Source organism: Leptosomus discolor, chromosome 8 (assembly GCF_034619465.1).
Source record: "Leptosomus discolor isolate bLepDis1 chromosome 8, bLepDis1.hap2, whole genome shotgun sequence".
NCBI lineage: Eukaryota > Metazoa > Chordata > Aves > Leptosomiformes > Leptosomidae > Leptosomus > Leptosomus discolor.
Genome location: NC_141398.1, coordinates 31086535 through 31113282, shown reverse-complemented (window position 1 = coordinate 31113282; position 26748 = coordinate 31086535). Strand labels below are relative to the sequence as shown.

General features: G+C 43.4%; 1 protein-coding gene across 1 annotated transcript in view; it reads right to left on the bottom strand.

Annotated features, from left to right (window-relative positions):
• The window catches only part of RREB1 (ras responsive element binding protein 1), a 64424-nt gene extending 38088 nt beyond the window's left edge, over window positions 1-26336 (bottom strand). The window contains exons 1-5 of the mRNA XM_009956100.2: window positions 26193-26336; window positions 21480-21569; window positions 19975-20138; window positions 1365-1509; window positions 83-222 (exon numbers count right to left, since the gene is read on the bottom strand). Coding sequence (XP_009954402.2) covers window positions 83-222; window positions 1365-1509; window positions 19975-20138; window positions 21480-21569; window positions 26193-26306 — 653 coding nt within the window. The 5' untranslated portion in view covers window positions 26307-26336. The remainder of the gene's footprint in view (window positions 1-82; window positions 223-1364; window positions 1510-19974; window positions 20139-21479; window positions 21570-26192) is intronic.
• Window positions 26337-26748: the final 412 nt, after the last annotated feature.

Genomic DNA, 26748 nt, shown 5'->3' with positions numbered 1-26748 from the left:
GGTCTGAATGGCTCCTGTCCCTCCCCAGCAGGCTCCCTCAGGCCATCTGGTGACCAGAAACACTCTCTGGACTATTTCTTACCTCAGCGAATTATCTGGATGTGTCTCCATGTGGGACTCCAGCCCATACTTGCAAAAAAACTCTTTGAAACACACTGGACAATGATAAACGTCCTCCTCAGCCTTCTTATCCCCTTCACCAGAGTGACCATCCTCGACAACCTTCAGAGAGAGGGGAAAAAAAACCTCACTAGACCAAATTTTAACCAACAAACCATACATGCAATCCATTCAAAGTCCTCGTAAAAATGAAGTAGTGGTTTCATCTGTAACTTTGCTGCAGGCAACCATAAATGACTCATTTCGGCAACAGAAAGAGGGTAAGCGATGGAGCACGTGTGTGAGAACATGCATGACAGAAAAGGAGGCTCAGTAGGAGCTAAAGTGTGCAGCTAAGTCATGGATATATCAGATCTAACAAGAAAAAGTGATCTGAACAACTTATAAACCCATATGTTTATATACCACTGAACTAGCATTCCTCGCCCTTCAGAAAGCCAGCTGAGCTGTCAGCCTAAATTATTTATGCCACTGAGATGCTGCCAACTGCTAACTCAAGTGGTCCAGTGAAAAGCAATGAACTTCTGCATGTTTTCTATAGCCCTCTTCTGATTACAGGAAGAAAAGCATGCACAGAACAAGGGATACTGAGCTAAATGGAACTGCTACTAGCTTGCCATTTAGAGTCTGTAAGTGGAAACAGTCGAGTTAAGTTTGGCAGCCACTGTACATTTTGTATGGACTGAAATGCACCAAAATATTTCATAAACAAAACTCTAATGGAAATATCTAGCCTTTAAATAAATATTTTCTGGTTGCTCTTGCAACTCCAATAATGCATTATGCTACTGTGAAAGGGAAATGTACTACAAATTTTTTTTTCTCCAGATCAAGACAAAACCAGAAGCAAACGCTGTTTTTTTAGAAGTTCCAATCACTATCCTGCACAACTACTATGAATTAAATGGGAGGAACAAAAAAATAGGAAAAAAGCTGCAGTAGCAAAACAACAGTTAATCCTCTTGTTGTCCAACATCAATTATCTAATATAAATCATAAGCAAACCCAAAAATTTAAAAAATAAAGAATTACAAAATTTGAATTCTTTCATCTCTGAAGTTAGAAATTAATTTTCAATCTCAGGCAACAGTGTTGGCTACACGGGAAAAGCATGGCATCTTAAAATATATACAGGGCTGTAACAGAACCACATTTTAATAATTCTATGCAGACTGCATGAACTCAACAGCTGACAGTTTAGGAGGTAGCCAGGAACATCTTCTGCTTCATGCCCTGTAAAGAACCTTTTTTGCAGGTGTCCTCTCCTCTCTGTCCATCTCAGCATCATGACTAAACTTCCGTTTCGAAGACAACCGCCTGCGCTTCAGCGGCGATGGGGGAGTTGTGCTCGCGATGCTGTTCGGATCCTTCTCATGAATCTTCATGTGCCTGAGCAGGGGGGAGAACACGACACTGTCAGCAAGCATTTCGAGGCAGAAAGTCCACATAAATTTTAATGCCAATGCCACTTCTAAGGTATGCCTTTAAAGGATACCAGCAGAGATCCCATAGACCGGACTGAATTTTTGTAAAACAGCTGGGGCATGATCCAGCACAGGCCCTTGGCAGCGCCCAGGACCGTGTGGGGCTGCTGCACGGAGCCCGGCAGCTCTCCCCCACACCCCAACCCACAGTACAGCACCTGTCCCGCTACAATCTAGCCCCATGAGCATCGTGCCTGTCCCCCATCATCCAAGAGGCCCTGCTTCTGCCTGATACTGCACAGTAGTCTACATGCCCAGACTCCCATTCTTGTGGTGGGCTAGTAAGTAAAAGGCTGCAGCTTAGCATCCAGTTCTCTTGGTGCAAAAGAAGCACCCCATCTTCAGCTGGCTCTCCTTTTATAGTTTCAGACAAATGGATCTATATATGCCAACGTCAGAGCAACATTTCTTAAATACATTTATTTCCTTCTCATCCTTAACACACTGATGCATCCCAATATCACATTTCCACTGCAACTCTGAAGTCAAGATACATCTGGTCACACTGTTAAAACTGTACCAGGTATGGCTTGCAAAACTCTGTATTGCCAAAGCATGCTCACAAATGTGCTTCCCCAGAAAAACAACTACTTCTTGTCATGAAGACACTGGAAAGGGGAGAGGGACAAAATGGCTTAGGAAGCAATCTCATCAGTTATCTCTGTACCTGACCCACTTGTCTCTTGGTTTTCCCTATTTGGAACCTGAGGAAGACACTGTCATCTAGTTTCCTTCAGTTAGATGAAAGGTATGGCTCCCATGTTTCTTTTTCTGAGTACTCAAAGCTCAAATTGTGTATTTTCTTTTTTTTAAAAAAATGCAGGGCCTTTAGCCTTGCTTCGAAGTTACAGTGCTTTTGAAAAAAAAGAAAGAAACTTAAGCCCCTGCATGCAATGGAAATTTCTGCTTCTAATAGCTAGAAATGGGAGTGCAAGAGTGTCCACATGCCTGACTTCAAAGCAGCACGAGGGAGACAACGTTAATGGCATTTGGGCACATCCTTCAGAAGTCACACTCACAACTCAGCTCAGGACTGTGCCATTTAACTTCACTGCACGCTATCATGTTTAAACATGAGAGAATGTTGTAACCTAGATGAGTCTCGTATGTCCTCATAACTGCTTCGGTGTTATGACATAAAATCTGTTTTAGTTTTGGATGCCAAGGGCATGATGCTTCAAGATAACACACTGGACCAAACTGACCCACGGGCAGATTCCACTGGAGCTGCTGGGAGGACTGTCTCCTCACACAGTGCTTTTTTTACTGTTTCCTTTCAAAATCTCGGAACCTTTTTTTTTTTACAAAAAAAAAAAAAAGGCATCTAAATTACCATCTCAAACTACAGCAAAGCTTCTGAGGGCATTAGGCAGGAACAGCCTCAAGCCAAACGAACCACACGTACCAGAACTGATGCAAGATTAAAATGGCTGTTCAGCTACTGACTGCTTTCAACACCTGGCAAGACTGTGGCTGCTCAGAGGACCAGGTCCACATGAGGAAAAATGTGGCTTCTCTGGCTCCCCAGTGACCCTCACCAGTCACACAGAAATGGTGGATGGACATTGCTGACACCTGCCAGTCACAAAATGGGAGGTTCAAGGAGGAGACATCCATGTGCAGATGTGCCCAGCACGCTGGGCACAGCACCACATTGCTGAAATTTGTCTGACTCCTCTCCCCACCAGTTGCCCAACTGGGAGCAGAAGGACGGCTGAAGCTCTGAGAGTTTGGTTCTCTGCAGGTTTGACAGGACCCATGGAGAAGTCGGAGCCCTGACACAGCCTCCTGAGTGCAGTGCACTCCTCTGCCTCAGCCCTCTGGCAGCCCTGCCACCACAGGCACCAAAGCTAACTGATGTTATCTGCATGAATCCAGTGCTACCTGGTCTCACAAAATCTGAAGGGAAGGCATCTACAGGTACTGTACTGCCTCATTGAGCTTCTTATGGGTGATAAATCAACAGTGTGAGGAGCGTTGTCTGTATTCATGCAAGAACAAGGGAGAAGAAACCAGTTAATTTGTTCAAAGGGTTTCTGTCCACAATGATTGAGGATAAAACTCAAAAAGCATCAATAGTATCCAATCGCACAGGTAAAGTCAAACCTGGAAGGTGGTTTGTTGACCTTTTTTTTTTTTCTTTTTGGTAAAGACCGCTTTCCAGTTTCATTGAGCTCTTGCAAATGAGACGGAGGCTTTTGCATGTGCCTGTCTGTCCCCCCACCCCAGATGCACACACACGGCCTGCATGCTTACCCTTCTGGCAGCTTGCCTGGTGCATAGCTAATATTACTTGGCCAGTTACTTTTCAGATAGAAAGGAAAAGTAGTCAAGCTAAATCACATTCACCCAGAAAACAAACAACAAAAGAACCCGCTATGCATTAAACGTGGGACTTTTTGTTCCCATTTTCTTTTAAAGTCTCTTTTCTGCCAATAACAAGTATGCAGTTTGCTGTAAAAGTATGCTCCTGTTTAGCAGCTACCTATGCAAAACAGCTTCCTTAAGGCTAAGTTCTTTCCTCCTGCTGTTTGTCCACCTGTTGAACTCTGCCTGTTTCAATGGAGCTGCTCCCACTTGAGAGAGCTGCGATGACACATCCACAGCGTACTAACAGGAGAAACTGTTGAGACCTCCAGGTTGGTGCCAATTCAACCTGGTACATCTGCCTGGCATGACCTAATACATGCAAACACACTGGCTCCAGCAAGTCCTCAAAGCAGTTCAGCCGTGTTTGCAGTATCACGTAGGCTACTAAGGCAGGGCTTGCTAACATGGGTGTAGCACCACAGCAACAGGGCTTTGCTACGTCTGGTGTCAGTCATTGGCTGCCCCCAACTTGCAGTTCTCCTTCCTGTAACATGCATGCTTTTGTCATGCCCTAAAAGCAAGAGAAGAATCCATACCCACAGCAAGGAATGTGGCAATCCCTTCATGTTTTAGTTTTGTATATTTGAAAGGAAGCAGCCCAAGCTATTGAGCTATAAACAGGAAGACACCCTGACTGCACCTTTGACTCTTACGTGTAGGTCAAATATCATGGGTGCTGTGATAGCTCTCTGCATGTGAACATTAAGGAAAAAAGAAAAATCTGAAATCAAAGCAGCAGGTTCCAGAGTTCTCAAGTTGAGTCGTAACCTGTCCACATTACAGGCCAGCAGGTTTGTTCCTTTGGCAGGTTAATCAAGTTTCACTACATCAAGTAAAGGGTGGGGAGGAAAAAGATTACTAGAGCTACAGCCCAAGATAAGCGGGAAGATAAAGCAGAGCAGTACAAAGGATAGACACAATCTTCATCTCTCTCTTTTACTTTGCAACATGGATGTTATTCTGCCTCGAGAAAACATTTATCACCCAACTTGGGCTGAACTGCAGCAGATGCCAAGTCACATCCACAACCTTTCTTTTAAAGTTAAAACACTCCCTTCACAAGAGTTCTGTTACTTAAAAAGTTTCCTGACTATAATTGGGAGGGGGGGGAAGTATTTGTGTTGCCTTATCCTCCTTTAGAAGAGTTTGACTTGATTAGATCTTACATGTAATGCTGAAAATGCTCGACCTCACTGTTTAGCCTGCCAAGATACAAGTAGAACAGGAACAAAGCTGTGCTTATAAGTTATTTTCCCATTGTGACTAACAACACATTTTGGCCTGACAACACTGGCACACTTTGAATACGAAAGCCAGGCTCATAAGTCAGCCTAGCTTTCAGCATCTTACAATGATAAAGGAAAATGATATGACATTCATCAGTTCCAAAAAAATAAAGATAAGGACTCAACACTGTAAGTGCGAATGTAGTGCAGAAAAAAGAAGCGCAAAATAAGGACACGCACAGAAATGCTCATATTCAGCCACACTTAGAGTAGCATGTGCCAGCAGCTCTTGGTGACCACTACTGTAGCTCAGATGAAAGCCAGAGCCACAGTGGATGAAACTTGGCGCTTTTTTCTAATTTAAATCAATTAATTGTGGCTCTGAGCCATCCTACAGAGCAACCCAAGAACAGCAGACAAGCTTGGGAAGGTACAGAGCCCTAAAACCTGCACTTCATACTGTGGCTATTAGTCTCCACAGCACGCATGCAAGTACACACACACTTGGACACCTCTGAGGGTGGAATGCTAAAATGCAACCATGATACACAGGATGAAAGGAAGGAGATAAAAATTTGAGCTTAATACTAGGGAGGACTCCCTTGCACTACATGCTAGCTAATCTTGATTAACCTCTCAGAGAAAGTGGTGGAACTGTATTTAAAATCAGAGCAGAGAGCTGGAAGAATGTGCAAAGAATAATCCTGAAACGGAAAGAGGAAATTAAGTCTTTTCCAAACAAGGTCTGATCCATCTCTGAACTAAACTCTTTAACATTTAAGAACTGCTATGCAAAAAATGCAGGTAACTTGCTACACACTATGCTTTTCGCAGCACAGCTGTACGTGAAAAAGCTCTTCTTGTAATCTCTTCCCTCCCCTTCACACAAGGAATTTCACAGGTGAACCAGGAGGATCCAGCTGTCCTACGACTGGGTGCCAGTCAGCCCTCTTGACAAAATCGCATTTCAAGTGCCTGACTGCCTTTCATTCCATCCTCCTGTGAGAATCACCTTCCGCTTCCCCTCTTCTGCCACAACTTTCCTCTCCCCCTAAGGGTCACGTGAACAGGATGACTAAAATGATACTGCACAGGAATTCCCCAGCTTCTTTCCTTTTTTTTTTTCTTTTTCTTTTTTTAAACAACTTGGAAGTAAAGGTTTTCAGCCCCACACTGTAACGCAGAGCATGATTTCAGAAGGGTGGCTATTCCACCAGAACAGCATCAAGTGAATACTTTGCTACTTTTCACTGAAGAAGAGACTTTTGTAATAATAAACAAATGCAGAACTCAAGAGCCTTACTCCTTTCCCCGCGCGCCCCCCCCCCCCCCCCCTGCTGTTGGATCAGTGCCTGAGGGAGGTGACTCATGGGGGGCGGGGAAAGGTGTACATGTCCTAATGAAGTGACATGCAGCTCCAGCCGGTCACATCCCAGTCTTAGCTGCATCTCCAAAAAGGGCTGCTGTATTTTCTTAATGCCGATAGGATTTGCATGTTGATCATATAAGCTTTCTGGAGGTCTCAAAACAGGGCAGCTTACAGCTTCAATGCCAAAAACGGAACGTGGGCAGGTTTTGACTGGCTGGCTCAAGGCTAGAACGAGGAGTCAAAGCATCCTGAAAGAGGCAACTACAAGATGCAGCTGCTCCCAGCTTCGGGTCCCACTGAATTATGAACAAAACCAGGAGCTCCTGCTTTGCATGCAGATAACCTGATCAGCGCCACTTTGGCTCTCAGGGAGGAAGCATCCCTCAGCACGCATGGGAATCCCTCACCTCTTAACTCTGGGGAGAACAACCACACCATAGCTGCACCTTGTGTTTCCACGGCTGCGGATGTGCTCCACACCCCTAAGAGAAAGGGCCTGCTTGGCTTGGAGGCCCAGGCAAAAGGAAGGCGTGGAACAAAAGGGTGTATCTGCAGCCTCTGAGCAGGGTCCAGGGTTAAGCCTCTCCCTTATAACTATGGCAGCACAAGCATTTCTGGCTTTCAGTCAAGAGAGGTTTATGCCAGGTAGGTCTGATTAGAAGGAGCAGCATGTCCAGAGGGGGAGCAGCAAGCAATTTCACTGAGGCCTGGTTGGGAAAGTCCCAGCATCTAAATCAAGATTAATTTTTGAGTGCAGGATCCAGTGCATGTATAAACACCCTCCTCCTCCCTCACGTCTCCACGCCTGTGGAAACGCAGTGGGGAGGCCAATGAATCCAGGCATTATCAGCCCAGAGAGATCATTTGACATTATCAAGTTCAGGTTCTGGCTTCATATCCCACGTTATTCTAAGTTTCTCCACTTTACCACTAGATGTACCCTGAACTCTATGGTATTGCACATGGCTGTTCCTCATCTCCCTCATGATTTCCAAGCAGTTTGATATCAAAATCAAGGGGGTAATCCTCATACATCTGATACTTATTTAAAGACAAGGGAGGCGCACATCCAACCATTCTGAGACTAAGAATAAAAATCAGTGCTTTCCATCCTTCACCTTATTTAAAATATATCTTTTTTTTCTCCTCCAACATAAAGAGTTACAAGTTGACCAAGCTAGTCTGGGAAGGACTGAGCTGCTCAGATGCCCTAAGTACAATTTAGCTGATACAACTGCTTTACCTCTTCTACTGTTTTCTTCCCCGAGATCTTTCTCTTACATTGCTACCTTCAAGTAACAGTAAATAATCTCCGAGGAATAACACACACCCCCCCACCGTGATTTCAATAATTTACAGTAAAGAAACATGACCAAACATCTCTGTTGGGAAAAAAAAAAAAAAAAAAAGTCTGCTTTATCTAAGCTTCAAATTTGTGCCACGATATCAGAACCAACACGAGTGCAGGACTTGTTCAAGACAGGTTGAAATTTGGACCATGACATTCTTCAGGCCCCATGGAATGAAAGATGGCTCACAAAGTAGAAGACAGCCTTCAAAATGACACTGATAACATGTCTTTTTAAGGATTTCTATGTCACATCATCTTAGTCACTGGTTTTGTTTCATTCTGCTTAACAAATGTTACTTCAGCCCAAATTGTCTAGAAATGTAGGAAAATACAGGGAACTCCTCTTCAAAGCTTCTGCCATTTGACATGCATGGGAAGTAAATCCTAAACAAACAAAGTGAAGCAGCAGCATTTTTAGGAGCAATTACTTAATATACTGCTGTTAACCCCCTCCTTAAGAGTCTTGTGAATATGACTGGAATTTAAGTCCTATAACAAAAGTGCAGTAACATTATACCCTTCGGTTAGAGTTTAGTCAGTTGTTTGTTTGTTAAAACATGTAGAAAATCTGTATTGACAATATGTTTCCAGTGCTAATTATCAACTTTACCCACTTAGGAGAGCAACCCACTCAGCCCTTGCCAGTGTAATCACAAGAACCAGAAAGGTGCAGGTAATTTTGCAAATCAGACATAATCTGTACTTGGACTATTTCTGTTTGTCTTCTCTTCTTGGCTTGTTTGCTATATGTAGCCTCAAAAAACCTCAAAAATGACCTAAAAAGCCCCCAGACACACATGCACGCTTCACACATAGCAAGCTGAGAGACATTCGAATACGAAAACCCCAATCATTTGGGAAATGCCCTCTTACAACTGCGGAGCAATCTCAAAACAAATTTCAAGTACCACCAAATATTCTAGTGGTAACCAGTGTTGAACACTAGCACGGGATAAACAAAATTAAGCTGAACTGCAAGAAATCGACATGGCTATGCTAGTAAGAAAGCCATTGCAACAGATGCAGTGAAAGAGCAGAGTGGGGTGAAGGGGTCCCAGGAAGATCAGACTGGAAGCACTGATTCATTTTAGCTGCATGTCTGCAACCAGGCACAGCAGGAGATCCTCCAGATAGTGCTCCCCACGGCACCCAGGCGCTGCAATCTTGCCGGTGAAGCGGCATGGCTCGTTAGCTCTGTCTGTCAGGGCTAACAGGGCCCCAGCGAGCCTCACTGCATAGCAGCATGTGGCAGCATGTGGTACCAGACCCCTCAGCATCCCCCTGGCAATTGCTGCAGCCCAAAGCTCTGCACAGACGTGCCGTAAGCGTCCCCCTCAAGTTCAGTGCGGGCTGCAGCATGGTCTATCTCCCTGCACAACGAGGTCCTCCTAGCAAAGCAAAAATAGCCTTACAGCAGGGCAGCAGATAGCATCATTAGGACAATATGAGCATGGTTATTTAGATCCACCAAGACTAGCTGGGTGCACTAAGGCTGCAAAAGCCACCCGTGATTACGTTCGAATGCCGGATTAGAAATCCCTTTTCAGTGCTACCAGGACAGTCTGCAAAGTTAACCAGTGCCATGCAGCTGCCAGTACATGATACCTGAGGATATATGATACACACACATGCACACAAAGCATTTTGTATTTTTATCCAAGAGTGAAATTTTGCTTTGCTGTGAATAAAGGCAAGTTGTAAGCACGAGTGAGAGGAAAGATACTGATCTACAAATCCAAAGGTGGGGGGTACCATTTCTGAATAATTACGCTGTATTCTCATTTAAGCAACTACTTGCTACACAGAATCAGCAAGTTCAAACAGGCTGAGATTGATACAACTGCATTCCCAGCTTGGCTCAAAGTTACTCCTGTTCCCAACCAGCCGCGTTGTCAGAACACCTCAAAGGAAAAAAGGGAGACAAATATTTGCCTTATGATGCTGTGACAGGGAAGTGATTCAAACCATGCCTCCAAAGCAAGAAGCTTCCCAAAGGATAGCAGAAGAAAGCATTCATTTGCAGTTCGCATCAACCCTTGCATAAGGGAGAGCAGAAGAGGAGGGAAATGCAGCGTGAGCTTCCCAGTATCACTTCACCAAACTGCCTGCATTCAGCCTGCATTCAATTCAGAGCAGACCTAAATTAACTGTGCCAAATACTGCAAGGAGGCTTCCAAGCCGTAACAAACTCTTTCATAAGGAATAGTATTAAACGAGATCCTTCTGAGGCCCCTGTACTGCCTTAAGCATGGAGACAAAAGTTTACGAATAACAATAAAATTAAGCAGGAATAAGATTTTCAAAAGTGTACCAAAAACCTGGCCTGGGACATTGTGAACTGCTGTTTTCTTTCATCTTTTTGGAAATTTGTAGGTTTTAGGCACATCCTTTAGTTACCATGGTATATAACCATAGTCAATTACTTCATTGCTGATCTTTCAGGAAACTTCATGTTTCCAACATCAAATTTTAGCATCAGGGAATTCCAGAGAATTCGAGAAAGGATGCCAGAAGGGGGAAAACTTTTATCCTTGAGAGCAAACAAGGTACGGGTATGTCCTGTCTCACCCCCAAAACCGCACCCCTTTACCAACCAAGCAAACATAAGCCCCAACTACTTCTCAGAACCAGGCAAAGCCCTCATGCAGTTGCTTAGTTGCTTCCTTCTCACACTCCACTGTTGAGCAATCCTGATGGCACCCAGCACAGAACAACTCGCTGCGTCACACAGCTCAAGGAGGAAAAAATAGACAGCCACAGCAATGCTGGGGACGCTGGGCAGATGGAGCCGAGTACCTCCCCCTAGCACACACACACACACACACACGAACGCATGCAAGCAAGCAAGGAAGCTGCACAAGATAAGAGAAGCACATCTCCGTTAAAGCAGGGTCTCTGCATCACTCCGATATCAGCAGTCACCAAGTAACTCGAGGGGCAAGGAAGTAAGAGGTTATCACTGGACACACACAAGGTTGTGCAAACTTTTCCTAGTGCTGAGGACGGCATCCTAGCAAAAGAGGTTTCACGTGCTCAGCCCATTTCCTCTCCTGTTCCTGAACATGTGGTCCTCCTTCCTCACCAGCAGTGATCTCACAGCATTCCCCCGCTGAGCTGAGAAGCACTACGAAAAGGCTTCACGTCTTGTTACGTGTCTGTTTAGTCAAGCACAGTAGCTGGTAACAGAAGTCCCTGCATGACTTGTGCTACTTTACAGGAGTTTGGGAACTTTCGCTCGCAAGAGAAAATAATTTCGGTGCAGTCCATGAGCAGTATGGATTGCCTTAATCTCTTTCAAACCCTCAGTTTGAAACTGTCAAGAAAGACTACACATTGAGGTGGCTTGATGTCAAAAATGAGCCACACAGAAGTTGTCGTAAAACAGAGGAGATGTACATCTTTCCACGTGAAGCACTGGAGAGCTGATTCCAAGGATGTACCAAAAAAATCGTTGAGAGTGTTTAGAAAACTTCAGCTAAGAAAGCAGCCTGAAAAACTCAGCATATCTGTAGATGCCTTCAAGAAACAGAAAGCAGCGTTTGCATATTGTGTGCTATTTACCAGTTGTATAATGGCACTACTACTTTATAGACTGTGTCTTTGCCTAAGCCGTCTGTATCATGTAGGTGAGCATCATGGCTCAAAAACCTGAGTGAAAGGCCTTGGCTAAGCCCAAATGCCAAGATTCCCCTCACCGTTTTTTTTTTTTTTTTTTACAGCTAGAGAAGTCTCCCCAAATGCTGACAATCTATTGTTAACAAATAGCCTATTTTTAAAAGAGGGGAGGAAAAAAACCTGCTGACCCTGAGAGGGGGTACTTTCTGCAGTTTGCTGGTTCCAGCATGCTGAACTAGAACAGGTTGAGCAGGTTAGATACTGGGGGGAGAAAAGGTAAAGCTGGAAGACATACATTAAAGGTGGAACGACAGCAACCACAACTGCAGTTCAAGATAGACTTTTTCCTCATTCTCATCAGTACTTGGCCCAGGAGTCTTTTCAGACAACAGAAGGAACAGAGTGAACACACATTCATTACAGAAGCGATGCAAGTATTTCTGACATGCACGCACAACAGGCTGAGCAAAGATTACCTTAACATAGAAACTTTCCCAGCAAACTTTCTCACCACCAGCATTTTCTACACTGAATCACCCAACCGAAGTACAAGCTAGAAGACAAACCACCAACCGAAATGCCAACAAAATATGTTACTTGTTAACCTTGAGAGCTAACATCTCTGCAAGAATCGTGTTAATTTCAGGCTTATGACAAAGGACTAAAAGCACCTCAACTTCCCACAAAGATCGCCTGGATTTTCTAGTGCTTGCTAAGTTAAGGCTTGTATTTATTTTTTAGCTCTTCAAGGTGAGAAGGGGAGGTAACATCCCTGAGAATACTAGACCTTCAGAGGAGGTGATGTTCCTGAAAGGGTATTTATGCGGAAAGATCAAGGTCTCGCGCTGCCATGTGCTCTGTGACTAGAGCCTAATCTGTCAAGTGGCTTGTGCTCATTTGAACTGTGACACGGGCGACAAAGCAGCACTAAGCTACGCTCAATATGCTCTGTTATACAGAGATTTATGTTATTGCCCATGAGGAGGGTGGTATTTCTCTGCTACATCAGACCACCTTCCCCTTGGCACCAGTTGCACCAGAAACCTAAACTTAATGAAAGCAGTGTGTCCCCTTCTCTTGCAGAAAACCAAAACATAAAAATCCACAACCTTACAATGCACAAGATCAGACTTAGCTACTACTTAAAGGCAAGACACACAAAATCTAGGACTGAAAAGCACACTGAAGTTTTTTCTTAAGTTTAGGTACTGAAGAGCTTTGGAGATGCAAGTATAATGTTCCTCACTGTGTACACTTCAGTTCTCAAGAACAATGGAGCTAATTAAGGTCTGCATATAAATCTTAACTCTGCACTTCCTTGCTTCACTTGATTCTAATCAGATCTCGGCATTCGTGTTTTTGTGTTAACTTCCTTTGCTGCTCTTTAATGATAACTGAAGGGGGATACTGTCCAAGGCTACAAGCAGCATGAAACACATCTGATATCATGGCATCTCCCTTCAGCTCTGACGGCCCACAGAGGTACTGTGGCACAAGAGCTCCTTCAGAGTCTCTTACTACTGAAGATAGCTAGGGAGGGGTTTTTTGGAGCACCCTATTTATGCATCATGTGAATTAAATAGAAGTTTATATAAAGTCTTTACAAAAGATGACCAATCTACTCAGCAACAGTGAGACAGACTGAAGTTTCTGCCTGGGACCACTAAAAATACTGCAGTCTTCTAATTCTCATCAAAGACACAGAGAAACAGATTCTTACTGCTATACTGTTGTTGAAAATGTCTGATCTCTTCTTTCTTTTCTTTCTTTCTTTCTTTCTTTTTTAATCTTCTCCAAAACACAGGGATCCCACCAGAATACCAAACATTTACTCTGGATTTATCTGCTGGCAGGAGAGAGACCAAAAAACTTCCCTCCACCTGTTTGCCCAATCTTATTTACAAAATGTTATTAGTGAAAATGTAAGAAAAATTTTTTAATTCCAAAGAAAACCAAAACAGCTATCGCATCTCACCTGTCTCCTACAACTACGGTCATCAATTACTAGAAGCAGAAATTAGTCCTTTGTGTTCATTATCCCTGCTCAAGAATTAGGGCACTTGCATTTGCTGAAGCTTATCTTTCACTAGCATGCTGACAGTGGTTAAATCATCCCCCATGTATAAGGAATGGATTTGAAAGCCTGTAATACAGCCTGTTTCTTCATATTTAAGAGCACTGCCTACCAATTACTACATTGAAATAAAAGCTCCTTAGGAGATGACCAGAGACATTTCTATTGTGCAAGACAATATAAGAGGGCCTTTTCACATGCATGAAGTGTCAATCATATTCAGAGTGACAAGTTCCTTGGCTACTTTTTTTTTAGCTTCAAGATCTTGTATGTTCATTTTTTCAGAGCTACTCAACGTTTAACACCACATTTCCACTTGGCCATCTTTGCAAACCACCAGAAACCAAACCATGTTATAATGAGGCAGTTCCTCTCCTCTTCTGGAAAAAAAAAAGCTCACCATCAGATTTGGCTATGCTCTGCCTCCAAAAACTCCCATCTTAAGCAAATGCCAGACTGCACACGCTAGACTGCAGAGATCCTATTTGTACTGAGAGGCTGGGCATTGTTATTGCACTGCACTGCACAAAGCACACACAACATACTGGAAGCAGGCCAATGCCATAAATAACATGGGAGTAATTTGCAGGTGGAATGCAGGGAGAAGATGGATTCAGCCAGATCTTGAGGACACTCTGCCTATCGGATATTTGCAAAGTCGCAGGCAGCCTGTACACATGCCTGCCCAAGAAACACAGATCCCTGTTAGAGACAGCAGGGAAATCATTAAAGCATATGCATCTCAACCCCTGTGCCTTTATCAGGATCCAACACTCATCTTCCAACCAGCATGTTACAATCTTCACCAAGCGTATGCTCTTCATTTGCCAGTGAAGATGGCCAGCTAAAACATCACAACTCATAGGTTACCCTCCAGCACGCGTGTTTTTGATTTTTCTCAAAATATTCATTCAGCAACATACATACACACACAAAGTGTTGTTTAAAAAAGACTGAATTTGAACATCAGAATAGTACCATACCCTAGTAACAGAAACAGCTATTTGTCTCTCTGCAGCGCATTAAAAAGAGAAGTTTGAGAAAATTATCTAGCACTGAAAATAAGATTGAGAATGAAAATGCCTTCTTAATTAAAAGAAGAAATACCTTCTTTGATAGGACCCTTTGTAAGCATGCTTCAAAGCATAGCTTCTGCGATCCAGATCTTCCAATTTGAGTTTCAAAGACTCCTGCATGTGGTTGTTGCATGTGGTGTTTTGCATGTGCCAAAAAAAAAAATTCCCCAAACTTTGAGACCTGCTCCTGAGATGCTGCATAAACAGCATACAAGTACCTAAGAAGGATGCACATAAAAAGCCATTATGAAGAAGTTTGCTATGTATGGAGTAAGGAGTGGAAGGAGAGAAAGAAGGTAGATAGCTGTGACGTTTTGGTTTCACATGAAACCATAGCCTGCAGTACCGCACTAATACGGACAGCCTGGCAAACATCAGCCATGGACACTGCAGCTTCATTTACCAAAGTGGGGAAGCTGTGGCTGAAATACATGTATTAATCCTTTAGCCTTTTCAGACTTGCCACAGAGTCTCTAATAGCTACCCACTGGAAACTGGCAGGAAGGTCATTTCTCACCTCCCTTCCGGCATTTATATCCTATTAACATTTTCAAGTTGTGCGAAGAGCCTGCCTTTGGTAAGGAGGAAAATGTGATTTTAAAGTGATAGGCACAGACCATCCTCAGTCACAGAAATGGAAAAGGAACTGTTGGTAAACTCTCTTACCCCCAAAGGAAAACCTTTTGGAGCAAGTGGAGGCATCACCCTTCCCCCTGAAGCTGGATGCATGTTCTACTGGAATGCAACACAGTAAGTCAAGCAAAGTCTCTTCTCTACCTCAAGTCCCTCAATAAACCCTACAAACAACCACCACCACTAAAACCCACAGTAGCAGCCTAACTCCTCTGTCTGCATTTTGGGGAGATGCAGCAGTGGAGATGGAATAACAGGCTTGCCTCCTCTTACTTGGTGGCAGACTCGAGACCCAAAAGGGCGCCTCAGAGTTGGCACTATTTGTAGATAAACTCCCTAGGGAGCTACTGTGACAGTACAGATGGAAAGCCTTTGGAAAGCCTTTAGTAATTGCAATCTATTGATTAGAGACACTACTTTGGAAACCCCCAGCTCTTTCAGAGCTACAGAAAACTCTGTATACACACACACTCCTTCCATATAGTTTATGCTCCTGCTGGAGATCTGAGAACGTTCAACTTTAATTTACTGTGACCATGAGAAAGCCACAGTATCTGTGTCTCTAGTGTAGAAGTATGAGGATTAGCATGTCCTAGATCTCAGATTTTCTTATGTACTGATCATCGCAGTAGCATTCCAGCTACAGGAGTTTTGAACTCAGAATAACTGTGATCCAAGTCTTTCCTCCAAATTCCTAAAAAACCCTAAGAAAACAACCTCCCAAACCCCCAAATCAGTCCCTGATGCTATCTTCAAGAAGACTTGCTCTTTCCAGCACTAGTAAAAAAGAAATCTCTGTAAGAAACTCAGCATCATCTCCAACTCACCTCCTCCAGAGCAATTCCTGTTCCTCATACCAGACACTGACAGATCTCCCAGTTATCATACCAGATTGCAACAACCCTCCCCTAACACTAGGAGCAGTACTGATAAAGAGGCAGTTAGTTAGCTTGACGGCACACTCGGAAGAATGAGAAAATCAGCTTTTCATGTTGGACAAAGAGCACTCTCCAGAGACCTTTGGTCTCTGCAACAGCAACTGTCCCCACAGGGGGCTCAGGCCACCCCTGAACAGTCTGGCAGCTGTAAGAGAGTTTTCCGAGATGCCCCAGGCTCATGGTTCCCTGTTGAAAATCCTGGCCAAGAGTCACCCTGGTCAGAAAAGGATGCAGGTTTTAACCTCTTTTTCTGAATGGTGCTGCGCAAGAGAAGCTTGCCCCTCCACCCCTGTCTGCTGTGCCCATTCAACCTGACTTGCTGACAAGGAGCCAAGGAGCACAACAAAAAAGAAACTGGACTTTATGTGAGAGGCTATGACTCATTTACAAATGAAGTGTTGCACTTATTGTGGGAGTCAGGAAGGGCAGCATCAATTTAACAGGTAAAGAGTAGAGGCAGCACAGCTAGACTTACCCAGAGAAGAGATGAGCAGAAAAGAGTGTTTCCACTCCACAAAAAGTCTGGCTATTGCAAAAAGTTTTGCCCACATGCAAAAGAACAGCAAATAAGAGCTCTCGAGGGTCTTTTCCTCCCTTCACTTAATAAAGTGAGGGAGACAAAAAATTACTTTCTATGGAGAAGATGGGCACTTGAAAGTGTAACAACGTTGGTATTTTCTAACCCAAAAAAGCAACCAAAACTCCTTCCCTCCTCAGCTCAGCTGAATGTCTAAGGACCTGGCTGCTCCGAGGTGGCAAAATGGATCAGAAATTTCATCCTCTGCTGGAACGGTAATAAGCACTCCTATGGCACAGTATTCCCCTTGACAAAACCATTTCGTTAGACTTTTTCCTCCAAAAGGTCTTTTTAAAGTCTGGATTAAAAAAATACAGTTAAATAAGAGCCAGAACAAGGCAGAGGGGGAGAAAGAGGAGAGGATGTATGTAGTATGTGCCTATACATTTTTTTCCCCTGCTCAGATACTGCTAGACTAACTTCTCTCTCTCATGCACCAAGCATTTTTGATGCAGATGCAGTAATACTTGGGGAGGTTCCTGCAGGACCTTCACACACTATGTTGATTCTTTAACAGCACATTCATAACCTTCTGTTAAGCCTACAACTTCTCTCTCTGATCCCCCACTCTGTGCGATGCTCCAGGGATACCACCATGCTGGCTACTAGGGGCACATAAGAAATCTCATTCTTTGCTGTTTTGGGCATGTATCTGTCACTACTTAGATACTGTACCACAAAAAAAAGCAAAAAAAATTAAAGAACTGTGCAAAAACAGAGGAAGATGGATTTGTATTATCATGCAGCTGGCATGGAAGAACAGACACGGTACCACCACAAGCAAGGCCTGCACAGACCTGGCCAGCAGGTCCTTGCTCCGGGATCCTGAGGCAGAAGCAGTTTTGATGCGAGCGACATTCAGCACTGGCAGGCCATTGGACCTCATGCTACAGCTAAGGTTGAGATGCCTATGAAAGAATTTACTTCACACTTTCTTAGACTAGAAATACCTGTTTTGGAAGGAGGTACTCGGTGGGCAAAACAAACCTCTTCCTTGTGAGTGTGTCATAGCACCAGATAACAAATTTAATAAATAAAACACTTTGCATTTATCCTCATCTGACTACTTGCACATTCATGCTTTCCACTGCAGCAACAGGATTCACTATTACAGTCTGTTACAGCAACAAGAAGAGTTTACTTACTGCAAAAAATTGGTGGCACAGTCCTGCCAACCACAACCTTCCTTTAGCAAAACTAGCCCATTCCAGTGCGCTCAGGAATTTGCCTGTCATGGGTCTGGGGTCACTTGTTGCAGTGCCACCAAGCTCAGTGACAGGTTTCTGCCTGTCCCACCCAGCTGCTGCGGTGCAGGCCTACACAAGAAGAGTTTTACAGAGCAGACAGGAACCTATCAGATGGGAAGAATTTTTAACAGGAAGATTTTCCTTGCGTAAACTTAGGTCTTTCTTAATGCAGTCCATCCTGGTCAACTTCAAGCAACATCTCATTAAAAGAAAAATTTAAAACCAAACAATTTTCTCATCAGAAGGTTCTGATCTGTACTTCTTTTGGGCAAGTCACTGGAGCCTGGCAATTCCAGCAAATTTGCTACTAAGGCATGGTAAGAGTTGCTGTACAGGGAAACATGCACAAGCAAAGGTGACTGCAACAGCCTCTGACAGGCCTGGAGTCAAGTCCAGGGAAAGCCTCCCTTTCCTGCTCCTGGGAGAGGACAAGGAGACGTCTAGCAAGTAAAAAGCCGAACATAGCCTGCAAGCAGTCCTTCAGCAAGCAGCCCGGGCTGAGGACCTGGACACAAGTGTCTGAACACCCCAGACTCCCAGCACTGGAATTCACCCTTGGATGCTGACAGTGGCATCAGCTGCAACTCAGCAGCTGCCCTGCCTTCCTCACGGCAGACAGAGTAATAACCCAGTCTGGCAAACATGTGGCTCGCAACACCACTGGTCAGATGAGTCACACGTGTGATTTATTCAATGCCCAAAGCCAGTATCTCCTCTGAATGTCTTTGTGTCTTTCCCTTCTCATTTTATGTCTCTCTCTCCAACTCTCCCCAGTTCCAATCAAGTTAAGTTAAATAAACATGGAATCAGAAAACTGCATTCCCTCCTGTTTCTCCTCTGTTTTCACATAACTGTTTAACCTGGACAATATGATACAGAAAAGGTAAAGCTGCAAGCAGCTATTGCTTCCTTTGTGCGGCATTATGTTATCTTTCCTTTGTCACCAAAATCACCCCTTTCATTCCACCCAAAGCACACTGTATGGAAAACGACTGGTAATAATCAAGGAAACAAGATCTCTTCCCTCCCACACGGAACCAGTCTGTAACCATCGCTCTTGTCATTTTGCTTATAAGCTATATTCCTTTCCCCCACCCGTCTTGCAGTTTCTTTGTAGGTTGTGAACTCTTTGATATGGGGACTAAAGCTATGTGGGAATTCACAAAGTCTTAATCAGCTCTGAGGTGTTCCACCCATGCAAATAAATGAATACTGAATCGGGGGATGAGAGAGGGGAAGGAACATCCATGTGATTTAACATTTTATTTCCCCAGTTGACAACTGTACCTATTGCGACAACCCTACAAAGGTATGAACTACATGTAGCAGGAACTACATTTGGCAACTTGGGCTATCCCAGATCTACAATGCAGTTAGTTGTCTACAGTACAAGGAAGTACTGGTGTTATGTATTTAAACAAGATCAATTATTCCAAAGAGACATCTTCACAGCAGCACTCGGATACTTAACTATATAACATCCAGCACCACCACAGATGCTCCAATACAACCACTTGCACCCCTGACTCTGAAGCTCCTGTACTTGTCTATGTATTTTTGTCCTCTGAGAAAAATCCACCTCATTTGTCAAAATACTATTACTACTAATAATAATAAAACAAAAAACCCCAATACTTCTGGATATCAGTAACAACTCTTGATAATATGTGAAGAGAGCTGGATGACCTTTCGCAGTTCTGACTTCCTTCTACAACTTAAGCATCCTAGTAGTTGTAGTGAGTTTGTCTATCATGCCATATTTGTAGACCACAGATAATCCACATTTTCTGCCCAAGTAAGTGCCTTTAGTCAGCTTGCAAGTCCTTCCAAGGACACAAAACAGCCCCCTATCCTGTAATCCTTTCCAAACTCCTGGGTCACGATCAGCACTCACCTGTGCATGTTTCCATTGGTGGTGAAGGACTGTCCACATACTGAACATTTATAAGGCCTTTCACCTGAGTGCACCAGCATGTGGCGATCAAGGGAGCTCGCTGAGCTCAGAGACTTTCCACAGATGCTGCAGGAATGGTCTGTCCCTCCAGTGTCAGTGTTATGCTAGAGAAAGCAACGATTTTTTTCATTGAATGCCCCTTCTCAAGTGTCAGTAAAATATCAGCAAGAACTGTAACATCTTAAAAGCAGCTTTAAAGAGCCACTCAGCACAACACCTTATATTAAGGTGTGCCCTGTACATACTTCTCCTCCCCAGCCCTCCCCCTTAACTCTACCCCCACCCTTCGTTTTTAACTACTTAATGCACCAGCACAAGTAGCTGTTTCATACAGCCTGCAGTGCCTGCCACATGCAGCATTTCTACTGGGTGTGCAGCAGAAGAGGACAGAAAGTGACAAATGGTACCTTGGGATACTTTAAGCTGTGCAGTGGTTTGGGGTTGGATGAATGGTAAGGGGGGAAACACAAAGAGGATGTAACTACAAACTTCATCGTGGAAGAAAGACACTTAAAAACAAATACTCTTTAAAGACATTAATTTTGAACTGACTGTGTAGTAAGAAAACAGAAGTAAACTGCTTCTGAGGGCACATGCAGACTTCTACTGCCATAAGAAAGCATTACAAGGCCAAAATATGGCCACTAGCTACTGCGCTGTATGTACCACTCTTTCTTACTTGCATTCAGACATGTGAAGATTTCTTCACATACCAAAAAAAAAAACCCCGCCAGAAGAGTAAGGGGAAAAAAAAAATTAAGTAACAGCTACAGTACAGGAGGGAAAACTGAAGTAATAAGTATCTAGTGGACTCACAGTGGCGAACCACAACCCTAGCATCCAAAGCAGAACCTTCTGACACAGAAAAGGCCAAACCTCCTTATAAAACATGCATGTATTTCAAGAGGAGCAAGAAGAGGCCTGTAGCTGACAAAAAAGTGCATTGTCCATTTAAAAGTGTGGTTTTAATTCTGCCTCCCAAAATTGCTATACCCTGTGAAGGAGTGAGAGGCTCTTCTACACTGAGATGATTTAAAAAAATGTGTCTTCCTGCTTCTTAATTTGCATGACCAGTAAAGAGATCTGTTCTCAAACAGGATAACAAAACAGGACCTATGCCTCACGATGGAAGTGGTTTTACAGATCCTTGGGATACCTTAAGCTATGCAGAACAGGACATACATCCTTGTTCGAGCCACTGCAGGGGGCGTGTTGGGGAAGGAAGGGAGGAAAATTACCCACCTCGGGGTTGCGTTTGTGGGGTGGGGTTTTTTTAAGAAAATACAAGGGAAAGGCTAAAAAAAAAAGTAAAACAATTGAATAAAGTTATAACGACAGCATTTCTGGTTTGCACATGGAATTGTTTCTCGCCACTGCAAAACACATCCTGGCAAACCAGACACTCTTAGTAAAAGCAAGAAATGAGGAGCCGGTACTCTGCATACCTGACGAATGTGCATAGTTAGCTGGTGCTGTGTAGTGCAAATCTTTTCACACAGAGGACAGGTATAGGAAGACTTCTCTTCTTTTGTTTCCTATGAACAAAACAAAACAAAACAATCAGAAGGAATATCAATATAAAAGAACTTGAAAGCTATTACTGCTGGGGATGGAAAAAATATAATCCCTCCTAAGCACAAAAGGCCACTGCTAACAGAACAACTTGCACATATACATTTATAATCCTGACAAATCCCTCAGGGAAGTTTCAGAAACTTCTGAATTTATAAATAGGGGCCATTTCAACTATCGCAGAAGTGCAGCAGCTGTTTTAACAGAACACAGATACTCAGTAGTATCAGTTTAGGACAGGAAGTGAAGGCAATTATTGTGACCAGCTCAAACTGCCAGGAGGAATTTAGGTGAGCAGAAAGTAATTCCTGGAACATTGCCAGCATATGTGGGCAAACACCACTAATCTTCCCAAAAGATCTTTAATAAGCACAAGTCGCTGGGACCTCAGGTTTTCCACCCCATCTCGATGGCAAGGCACTAGCTCGGTGCCCTGTTCTAGGGGCTGTATGTTCTGCTCCGTGGCTGAGTCAGAAGGAAGAGTGGCATTTACTGAATCACCCGCACCATTTCCCTTAGCATCCTGTGTTTCTCCTGGAAGCATCCCATCCAGGCACACTGGCCAGGCCCAACCCTTCTCAAGCTTGCAAGATCTGATGAGATCATAGCAAGAAAGAGGTGACAAAGCAGGAGTGTACGTGACTCAAAAAGAATACATTATGAACCCAGTTATTCTCCACCCAGGTGAGAATCAGGAGTAACCATGGTCAAACCACAAGTACAAACAATGAAGCTGACTGGAGAGCTCAGCCTGATTTAAGTATGCCCTTGAGACACTGAGCAAAGCCACCATTCTTTCAGCCAAGGATGAAATGGCACTCTTGCAGGAACCAAAGGCGTTTGCCCGCATTATCCGCAAGGATGGCTACTGCATGACATAAAGGGTATTTTCACAACCTCACTGAGAAGCTCAGGTGCAGCTTCTGCACCAAGGCCTGCATATTAAAAGGAAGATGGTCTGGCACTGAAAATCAATCCTCAATTTTCTGTAGAATGATGCAAATCTTCACCAACTAGACAGATCCACAGCCTCTTACCTACACTTCTGGTGACAAGAGAGTACAAAAAGCATCTCTACACGACTGGTGGGGAAGTATAATATTTATGCCAAAAGGATACGTTCCACCAAACCTCTTTGCTGGCTATTTTAAGTATCATTAGTAAAACCACGAAAACAAGCAAAAAAGAAAAACTGCCCTCAGTAGCTCTGTAGTTGGGAGGGAGTTGATGAGTATGAGTGTATCTGTGCATTTTCTGTCTCCACACAAATCTCTTCCCCCATCGCCACCTCAAAAGTCATCAACTCAAGAGGCAACTACTTCCAGATTGTCAGACACAAGCATTTGTGGAGAACACCGAGAATGACTAACCCAAGTCTCTGTGACAAAGTCTCTGGTATGTTAGGAGGGAAAACGCTGACACAGTGTTACAGAAAGGTTTTTTTAAGTTTCAGTAATGCAATATCCCCTCCTACATAGATTTGGGGAACCATTCTACAGAGTGTCCTATCAAAATCTAACACTGTGTTTTCAAAAACAGGGCCATGATAATTTTCTATCAACTTCAGTGACCTGTGGACATGGATGAAGAGCTATTTTCACATTTTGCCTGAAGTAAACAAAACTTGTGACTTCACTTCTAAAAGGATCGGGACTGCAATGATTAGGTTCTCCCACTCCTCCCTACTGTTTCTCTTGTACATCTTCTTCTAACTGTATTTTGGGGCTCTACGTCCTAAAGATAATCACTGCAGGCCACACACACAGGCCAAGGCTTAATGTACTATTACCCTCAAAATATTAGAAAGTAAGCAAGAAAGGATGCTGTTTTGAAGTCTGAACATCCCAAGAAAATTAAAATACATTAACCCAGTGCCCCCCCCTCCATTGTTTAAATACAAGCATATAATTCGCACACGCTCATTCCATCCTACTTATATAACTTTAATTTTACTACATGCAACCTGTCTGTGGAGCAATGTTCAGCTCCAATTATACTGCAACCCTGCTAAAGTTGGCTCAAGACAGAGAACAAACACACTGTGCCGTGAGGAAAATCCCTGCAGCTGTGCTGACAGTTTAGATGCTGTTTAATCCCCAGGGCATTTCTGTGAAATTATCAACCTGCTACTTTTTTTTTCGCCCCCTCCCCTTTAAACGAGTGCTGCAGTTCCACATGATGCATTTGATTGTTTCAAAGCCTGCTTTCCAGACTGCCTGCCCTTCGAATCAGCAAATTAACAGAAGATAGAGTAATTACTGGTTCACCTTGAAGCAAAGATCAGAAACACACTATAGCTCAGCCAGAGCTGATTAGTATTGAATCTGGGGTTTATTATTAACTAAAACCCAAACTTTCTCCAGTGGTCATACAGAGTACATGCTGCATACCGTAACACAGCTCAAGCAAATCCAGGGTAGCTACAACAGGAATCCTGTTGACTGACCCAATCCAGACGAAAAAACATTATCATCCCTACCATAAAGCACCCCAACTCACAAATTTAAAACATAGCACTCAGCTACTCCACCAAAGCCAGGCTGGTGAAAGCACACTTCCTGAACTGAAAGATAAACCTGGCAGCTTATTTGTTAGCTGCTCTCTAGCAGTCCACCTGGCAGCACTGCTCTGTGTTCAACTGATGGCAAATGCTTTCTGAGTTGTGCATTAGGTCTATTTGATTTTTTCCAGCTCAAAGAAACACCTTTCTCACTCTTCTTATTTTCTTCAAGAGCAAAGCAAATGAGAAGTTAAAAACGGATGCAGGGTGATGTGAGAACATGTTTATTAGAATATGGGTACATTAGAGCCAAGATAAAGTCAGTATTATAAAGAGAACCGCACACTTTGGGACAAAGGTTCAGAGCAAAATGTTTTGCTGCCAACTCCTGGGAAACAGCAGTCAGACCCAGAAAACTAGCTAACTGTTATTACCCTTGAAATTATAATAAGGGGCACATTCTGACCAGAATCTGAGATCTGTGCACTTTTATACACTGAAACAATTCAGTGCTTTCATTCTGCCAGACTGAATGTGGAAATTCACTGTATTAGAGGTTGTTAATCAGACTGATACCCACTTAATATTTCACATCTCACTTCTATTTTCTCAGTAATGTAGCCATTTGCCCCTCTGGTGATAACGATCTTTCGGCCTAAAACCAAATAGGCTCTTTACTATGTTTTTTCAATGTATTTGTTTATCTTTATGCTGTAAGAATCCCTCTTAATCCTGTCACATTTACTCCCAAGCTTCCTTTGATTCGATGCCCACCGAAATATCAGGTGGAATAAAGGTCACTAACGCTAATAAACTTCCCTGAAGCCAAACCACATGGTGTACCAGTGGACAGCTGTGTAACAGCACTGCCACTGAGACCAGTGTGAACTCCAGTGCCTCACCTCACATGATGAAATCAAGGAGCCAAGGCAGCCCCTAAGTGGGAACATTGCAAATAAACCCTAAAGCCAGGTGCTAGACAATACAATCCCCCCAACACAGTTGCCCATATACTGCCCAGACTCTTCATTTAAGAATGTTCATTTACAATTAATGGCTTTTAACTTCTTTCAAGCAAAAAAATCCAAGACAAGTCATACGTCTGTCAACTGGGCTGCTACTCGGCAACCTATTAATAAACTACTATAGGAACATCATGAGTCATGCCTCTCAACCTTTCCAGTCCCTGTTACATCTTGATTAATTTACAAATTCCCTGTGCTTCACCGCAAGTTCTAAAGTCAAACAGACACAGGGATTTGGGGTATTTCGTGATGTTCTGCAGCACCTTCATTGGTAGGGCCTGTCCCAGCAGGAGAAAAACATGGATATAAATAATCATAGCTTTAACTGATACGACTGTCTCCTTTCATTTGTTTAGATCAATATTGCTATCAACTGGTGCCATCAACTGGTAAATGGAAAAAAACTGATAAAAGCTACATATATTTGCTCTGAAAGATTTGTACAAAGCATTCTGCAATGTTTTTTATTAACAATGAAGTAAGGGCACCTTACACTACACACATGCGAGCTGAGCGTCCTGATGGATGTTTCATTCTAGTGCCACCTTTAACCTTAAATCACTTGGATCTTCCCCAGAGACAGCTGCATACCTCATAAGGGATCCCACACATGGCCGAACCAAGCCCCCTGCTACACCACGCTGTTCCTCTCTGAGCTATTTCTTTTCCCTTAGTTTCATGAAATGAACTGGTCCCCCAACAGATTAGGCAAATTCATGAGCCTGGAGAAAGGATGCAGTGGGGAAGAAACAGCAATTCCTAGGTGGCTTTGCCGCTGCTAGCAAGATCTGCTAGACCAGCTCACCACTGCATGACATTGGAGCTCGTGCTCAAAGGTTTTACATGTGAATCCAAGCACGTGGACCCCTTTGATTCCCAGTTTTTCAAAGTCATGTTCTAGAGAGCCACCAGAAGACACACACAGACGAGCAATGGCAGAGGCAAGAAATACCGCTGAGGGAAAAAAAGGCAAAACAATCAAAGAAACTTAATCATGTCTTACCACTTTCCAGGAAGCTGCTTGTCTCCCCTTTGCCCTCCCTGCATTTGAGTTTACATACCTGGTTCCTCCTGCCAATCCGATTTGGTGCAGGAGACTTCGAGGGGGATTTGACGTTTTGAGAGTTCCCGCCATTTTCAGCAATCTTCCCCACATTCATCACTGCTGACATCATGGCATCAATGGAGGACAAGTCTGCTCCGTCCAAACTGTTTGGTGAACTTGGTGATACCTTGTAGCTGTTTAAGCTTTCCAGCTGCTTCTCTGGAATTAAAAACAGAAACACACATAGGAGTTGCTAGGCCATCTAAAAAAAAAAAAAAAAAAATCAAATGCCACAGTATTTTCAGCTGCCCGTAACTTGCATCACACTCTGCTGGATCATCACAGAGCACAGGCAACAGCCCACAGTAACTGGAGTTCTTGTAACAGGAAAAGTTTCTCACATTGGAATACATAGGATAAGGTGTACACTTCTTCTCATAGGACGTTCACGTTATCCTCTTTTTCAACGTTCATTCAGTATGGGGCTTATAGAATGATTTACCTTAAACTCTCTTGCTGTAAAATGGTATTCATGGTACCTTGTGATCACCATGAACTAGTAGAGCAGTACT